This window comes from Hordeum vulgare, chromosome 6H (genome assembly GCF_904849725.1).
Source record: "Hordeum vulgare subsp. vulgare chromosome 6H, MorexV3_pseudomolecules_assembly, whole genome shotgun sequence".
NCBI lineage: Eukaryota > Viridiplantae > Streptophyta > Magnoliopsida > Poales > Poaceae > Hordeum > Hordeum vulgare.
The window spans coordinates 199,903,814-199,910,688 of record NC_058523.1 but is presented as its reverse complement, the minus strand read 5'-3'; the positions used below and the strand labels follow the sequence as shown (position 1 = coordinate 199,910,688).

Genomic DNA, 6,875 nt, shown 5'->3' with positions numbered 1-6,875 from the left:
CCTGCTTCTCGCCACCTTCGTGGCATTCTACCTCGCGGCCTCCTGGGCCAATGCCGCCGTTTCCTACGACCACCGCTCCCTCGTCATCAACGGGCCGGCGGGCGCATCCTCATCTCCGGCTCCATCCACTACCCGAGAAGCACACCAGAGGTACGCCCCCACTCCCGCCCGTGGACATCCACGGTGGCCGGCGCGCCGCCCATTGCTTCCCGCGCCCGAACGCAGCCTCCCGGTACCGACTAGGCTCTGATTCTTCGTGGCCGGCGCGCGCTCTGCAGATGTGGCCGGGGCTCATCCAGAAGGCCAAGGACGGCGGCCTCGACGTCATCCAGACCTACGTCTTCTGGAACGGCCACGAGCCGGTCAAGGGCCAGGTATTATTGAAGTATTCGCTTCGCTTGCGCTTGCTGCCGCCGTTGCGAGTTCATGGCTGACGGGGGTTCTTGGATGGACCGCGCAGTACTACTTCCGCGACCGGTACGACCTGGTCCGGTTCGTGAAGCTGGCCAAGCAGGCCGGCCTCTACGTCCACCTACGCATCGGCCCCTCGTCTGCGCCGAGTGGAACTTTGGGTACTAAACTAAACACGCATAATCTAATCCTCCTACATTTTTGGCAGCTTTTAGCAGCATATACGTATATGCTAACGAGTTATTGTTTGTTGTGTTTGTTGCAGTGGCTTTCCTGTTTGGCTCAAGTATGTGCCCGGCATCAGCTTCAGGACAGACAATGGCCCGTTCAAGGTGGCGTCTCACTCTCACCGGACCAAAAACTGTTGACCCCGTTCTTCATTCACAAAATAGTGTCTAGTTTCATCTCAAAGCATGAACATTTTTTGTCTAATTTGTTTTAGCAGAAATGGCGCCTAATTTGGTGGTGTTTTGGGTCATTGTAGGCAGAGATGCAGAGGTTCGTTGAGAAGATTGTGTCGATGATGAAATCCGAAAGGCTCTTCGAATGGCAAGGCGGTCCGATCATCATGTCTCAGGTGAGGAAGCCGGGGATTACTGGCATTGCCATTTGCAGTGCAGATAAAAGGTGGAGTAGTGACTGGCCAATTGTGCAGGTGGAGAACGAGTTTGGGCCGATGGAGTCCGTCGGGGGCAGCGGCGCCAAGCCGTATACCAACTGGGGCCGCCAAGATGGCCGTCGCGACCAACACCGGTGTGCCGTGGGTGATGTGCAAGCAAGAAGACGCCCCTGACCCCGTGGTACATATATAGAGTAGTAGGAGTACCTTCCTTGGTGGTGTGGCTGGTGTTGAGTAAATGTGTTGATAACTAATATGTTGACCACCTTTCCAATTAACTCTTACCTTTCTGGACCGTGGCAGATTAACACTTGCAATGGTTTTTACTGTGATTACTTCACCCCAAACAAGAAGAATAAGCCGACCATGTGGACCGAGGCCTGGACTGGGTGGTAAGTTTCCTCGATCATACTTGTTCATACCAATCTAAATGCAATATTCATATTATTCACATTCCAAACACTGAGAGCGATCAATTACAATTCATATTTTTTTACTATCCCAAGGTTTACCTCGTTCGGAGGGGCGGGTCCCTCACCGGCCGGTGGAGGACATGGCCTTTGCAGTGGCCAGGTTCATACAGAAGGGTGGCTCTTTCGTCAACTACTACATGGTGAGTAAGAGTAGGGGATCATAGATTCATGGTCACGCCTGCCATGGCATTGCAGTGAATGCTTCTACTTGCTCTGACCACGTTTACATGTTACGGTGCAGTACCACGGAGGAACCAACTTTGGACGTACCGCAGGCGGTCCCTTCATCGCCACCAGCTACGATTACGACGCCCCGATCGACGAATTTGGTATGCAGTGACTGCTGTATTTGACAAACAGGAATTCCTGCCGGCCTTTTGGAACTTTACCATGTTCCTTTTTATCATCTTGATTGGCATAGATTGAACAAATTTTCACATGTATATCTCAGGTTTGCTTAGGCAACCGAAATGGGGCCACTTGAGGGACCTGCACAAGGCCATCAAGCAGGCTGAGCCTATACTGGTTTCTGGTGATCCGACTATCCAGTCGCTAGGGAACTACGAGAAGGTTAAAATCCCTATGAACATGAACAATCTGGCAACGATCTTGGAATGCAAAATTTACTAATCATATTCAGTGACTACTATTCTTCTTCTTCAGGCATATGTCTTCAAGTCAAAGAATGGAGCTTGCGCTGCCGCGTTCCTTTCAAACTACCACATGAATGCTGCAGTGAAAGTCAGGTTCAATGGGAGGCACTACGACCTCCCTGCTTGGTCCATCAGCATTCTGCCAGACTGCAAAACGGCGGTTTTCAACACCGCGACGGTGAGCTGAACCCTGAATCGTAAACCTCTCTGTGAAGTAGGCATGAAGAGCATATCGTCTAACAAGCAATTGTTGTAAACGGTGCAGGTGAAGGAACCAACACTGCTCCCAAAAATGCATCCGGTGGTATGGTTCTCTTGGCAGTCGTATAGCGAGGACACAAACTCGCTCGACGACAGCGCCTTCACGAAGAATGGGCTGGTTGAGCAGCTAAGCATGACATGGGACAAGTCAGACTACCTGTGGTACACCACATAGTGAGTGACTAACCTTGATAGTTGACATGGGCGATTTCGACCAATTATATCTGAACCCGTGCCTTAAACTCTGGTTTGATCCTGTTGCAGCGTTAACATTGGTGCCAATGAGCTCCCGAAGAACGGCCAGTGGCCTGAGCTCACCATCTACTCCGCTGGGCACTCGATGCAGGTCTTCGTCAACGGAAAATCATACGGTACCAGCACTTTCCTAGATCTAGATTACATTGCATCATCATGTGAAGATACCAGATGTGATGATCTTGGATGATTGTGTTTGTGTTGCAGGTTCTGTTTACGGCGGTTACGAAAACCCCAAGCTGACATATGATGGGCATGTGAAGATGTGGCAAGGGAGCAACAAGATCTCCATCCTGAGTTCAGCAGTCGGCCTTCCTGTAAGCTGGCCACAGCTCGGTTTGCGCCCTTGATTTGAATCTGTCTGTAACACTGGTATATATGGCATTGCTGCGCATGTAGAACGACGGGAACCATTTCGAGAGGTGGAACGTCGGCGTCCTCGGGCCGGTGACCGTCTCCGGGCTAAACACGGGGAAGAGAGACCTCAGCCATCAGAAATGGACATATCAGGTAGTACTAAGGTTCAGCAGTTGCTAAAGTTTAGTACTTTCTCCTCGTCGGCTTAGTTTGGTTCAGAATTGTGCTGACTTGTGATTGTGGCCATGCAGGTCGGCCTGAAAGGTGAGTCGCTGGGCCTCCACACCGTCACCGGAAGCTCCTCCGTGGAGTGGGGCGGTCCTGGTAACAAGCAGCCACTAACATGGCACAAGGTCAGCCATTGCTAAGAACCAGCTCTTCGCAGCAACAATAATGCACCTTTGCAACATTAAAACAACAATGATACACCTTCGCAACATTAAAAACAACAATAATGCACCTTTGCAACATCGGCAAGACTATACCGTAGAACGATTATTTTTGGTTTTTTCAAATAAAAACAAACAAACATCGGCAACACTATGTTTTCTTCTCGTCATTTCTGATGGCAACTCGTTGTGGTGATGGTCTGTCTTGCAGGCCTTGTTCAACGCGCCGGCGGGGAGCGACCCGGTGGCGCTGGACATGGGGAGCATGGGGAAAGGGCAGATGTGGGTGAACGGCCACCACGTCGGCCGGTACTGGTCGTACAAGGCCCCCTCCGGCGGCTGTGGCCGGTGCAGCTACGCCGGGACGTACCGCCAGGACAAGTGCCGCTCCAACTGCGGCGAACCCTCACAGAGATGGTACGTACTTCTACTGCTGCTGCTTATTATCGTCCGGAGAGCAATCACTCCGTGTGCACGGCTTGGTAACCTTTTTTCCATTAGTATTACAGTACTTACGACGGTGAGAAAATGGAAATGAAATGTTGTGCATGAATGCAGGTACCACGTGCCCCGGTCGTGGCTTAAGCCGGGCGGCAACCTGCTAGTGGTGCTGGAGGAGTACGGCGGCGATCTCGCCGGCGTTGCCATGGCCACGAGAAGGACATGAGCTGATTGGATTGGTTCATTTCATTTCTTGATACGTACGTACGTACGTGCCGCGATTGACGTGTCACGTCACGTGTGGATAATACTACAATGTTCACGAGGAGCTCGTCTGACGGTGTCTACACACACAAACAAAGAATCGTTGAGGTGGAGAAGGGAGAGAGAGAGGGCCAGGGGTGGAGTATTCATTGCGCAGAGTGAAAGAGGTGGTAGTTGGCTGGCTGGTTTCGCTTCAGCCATCATCAGTGCGCCCATGTGCACTGCGCTGGTGTGCAATCAATCAACCAGCCCAAGTTTTTTTCTTCTTCACGTGACTAGGGGATAGAGTACTTACTATTATCCCTAGTAGTATAATGCATGAGGTATTCAATTGTTTGTTACTGCTCGTGACAGCCTTTTTGTAGTACGGCACTTGTGCATTTGCAACACCTGCGTTGCAGGTGTGGCCAACATTTGTTCGATGACCGTGTAACCTGCTTTTCGGAAGGATAATATTAATAAGTAAACAACTCCCAGCATTTGTCCATGTCCATTTTGATGTAATTTACGTTTCAGGCTACGGACGAGCTGTCTCCTCATTTTCTAGTCTGGACATAGTAAATGTGTCCCAATGCCAGTGACGCAGAGATAAAGATGGTGCTGCTGTCAAGCTGTGACACCAGTGCCACCCTCGCCTGCGGCGTCTCTCCACCCCATACATATCTGACACAGGTGGCATTTACTACTCAAAAAGTTTGACACTGTGCACTGTATCTCAGCGCGTCAAACTGAAGAGCCTCAGAAAGCAAACCACGTAGCGGTGCAGAGTCAAATCTCAAATCGAAACTGGCGCCAACACTTTCCGCTGAAATCCATCGCGATCAATGACCCCGCAGCGCCATACATGGACACTTACACTTTTTCAGTTTTTTTAGCTGCCCACCGATTACTACAAAGGGATTTCTTTACGACTGGAAATTAGAAGCGGCGGCGTTCTACAGCGAACTATGGCTCCTCCTAAAGGTAATCCCTCTTGTTTTTCCCAAATTCCCCTCTTTCCCCTCACTCTCGCTAGGGTTTTACGGGGTGTCAATTATATCGAATTTCAGACTCCGCAAAACCCTAAAGATTCGAACTCAGAGACGTGTACGAAGATCTCTCGCGGGCTCGCCTCACCTAACTCGCTACTTGCAGGGGATGGTAGAGAATTCACTCGATGGTGAGGAAGACACATAACACGACAGTTTATCCAGGTTTGGCCCGTTGAAAAGCGTAATACCCTACTACTGCTTTGGTGGATTGCCTCTCGTGGAGGCTGCTGGATGAACTAGTACAGTGCTCGAGGTCCTCCGGAGGCTGGGTGGACTTTGTGTGGTGCCTGTTGTTGGGGAACGTCGCATGGGAAACAAAAAATTTCCTACGCGCACGAAGACCTATCATGGTGATGTCCATCTACGAGAGAGGATGAGTGATCTACGTACCCTTGTAGATCGTACAGCAGAAGCGTTAGAGAACGCGGTTGATGTAGTGGAACGTCCTCACGTCCCTCGATCCGCCCCGCGAACAATCCCGCGATCAGTCCCACGATCTAGTACCGAACGGACGGCACCTCCGCGTTCAGCACACGTACAGCTCGACGATGACCTCGGCCTTCTTGATCCAGCAAGAGAGACGGAGAGGTAGAAGAGTTCTCCGGCAGCGTGACGGCGCTCCCGAGCTCCGCAGAAACGCGATCTAGAGGAAAAACCGTGGAGGTATGTGGTCGGGCAGCCGTGAGAAAGTCGTCTCAAATCAGCCCTAATTGCTCCATATATATAGGAGGAGGGAGGGGGGGCCTTGCCTTGGGGTCCAAGGACCCCCAAGGAGTAGGCCGAGCCAAAGGGGGGGAGGACTCCCCCCCAAACCGAGTTGGACTTGGTTTGGTGGGAGGAGTCCCCCTTCCTTCCCACCTCCTTCCTTTTTTTTTCTTTCCTCTTGATTTTTTTCTCTTGGCGCATTGGGCACTTGTGGGCTGTCCCACCAGCCCACTAAGGGCTGGTGTGGCTCCCCCAATGCCTATGGGCTTCCCCGGGGTGGGTTGCCCCCCCCGGTGAACTCCCGGAACTCATTCGTCATTCCCGGTACATTCTCGGTAACTCCGAAAACCTTCCGGTAATCAAATGAGGTCATCCTATATATCAATCTTCGTTCCCGGACCATTCCGGAAACCCTCGTGACGTCCGTGATCTCATCCGGGACTCCGAACAACATTCGGTAACCAACCATATAACTCAAATACGCATAAAACAACGTCGAACCTTAAGTGTGCAGACCCTGCGGGTTCGAGAACTATGTAGACATGACCCGAGAGACTCCTCGGTCAATATCCAATAGCGGGACCTGGATGCCCATATTGGATCCTACATATTCTACGAAGATCTTATCGTTTGAACCTCAGTGCCAAGGATTCGTATAATCCCGTATGTCATTCCCTTTGTCCTTCGGTATGTTACTTGCCCGAGATTCGATCGTCAGTATCCGCATACCTATTTCAATCTCGTTTACCGGCAAGTCTCTTTACTCGTTCCGTAATACAAGATCCCGCAACTTACACTAAGTTACATTGCTTGCAAGGCTTGTGTGTGATGTTGCATTACCGAGTGGGCCCTGAGATACCTCTCCGTCACACGGAGTGACAAATCCCAGTCTTGATCCATACTAACTCAACTAACCCTTCGGAGATACCTGTAGAGTATCTTTATAGTCACCCAGTTACGTTGCGACGTTTGATACACACAAAGCATTCCTCCGGTGTCAGTAAGTTATATGATCT

General features: G+C 50.9%; 1 protein-coding gene across 1 annotated transcript in view; it reads left to right on the top strand.

Moving 5' to 3' along the window:
* LOC123402796 (beta-galactosidase 4-like) overlaps positions 1-4,602 on the top strand; it is a 4,724-nt gene extending 122 nt beyond the window's left edge. The window contains 21 exon segments of the mRNA XM_045096756.1: positions 1-150; positions 279-374; positions 461-545; positions 548-572; positions 677-743; positions 896-988; positions 1,067-1,132; positions 1,134-1,211; positions 1,334-1,422; positions 1,537-1,558; positions 1,560-1,643; positions 1,745-1,832; positions 1,955-2,073; positions 2,167-2,334; positions 2,422-2,591; positions 2,682-2,788; positions 2,880-2,989; positions 3,072-3,182; positions 3,281-3,382; positions 3,630-3,835; positions 3,977-4,602. The exon segment at positions 1-150 is cut by the window's left edge and continues 122 nt beyond it. Of these exon segments, the coding sequence (XP_044952691.1) occupies positions 1-150; positions 279-374; positions 461-545; positions 548-572; positions 677-743; positions 896-988; positions 1,067-1,132; positions 1,134-1,211; positions 1,334-1,422; positions 1,537-1,558; positions 1,560-1,643; positions 1,745-1,832; positions 1,955-2,073; positions 2,167-2,334; positions 2,422-2,591; positions 2,682-2,788; positions 2,880-2,989; positions 3,072-3,182; positions 3,281-3,382; positions 3,630-3,835; positions 3,977-4,085 (2,145 nt within the window). The 3' untranslated portion in view covers positions 4,086-4,602.
* The last annotated feature ends 2,273 nt before the right edge of the window (positions 4,603-6,875 follow it).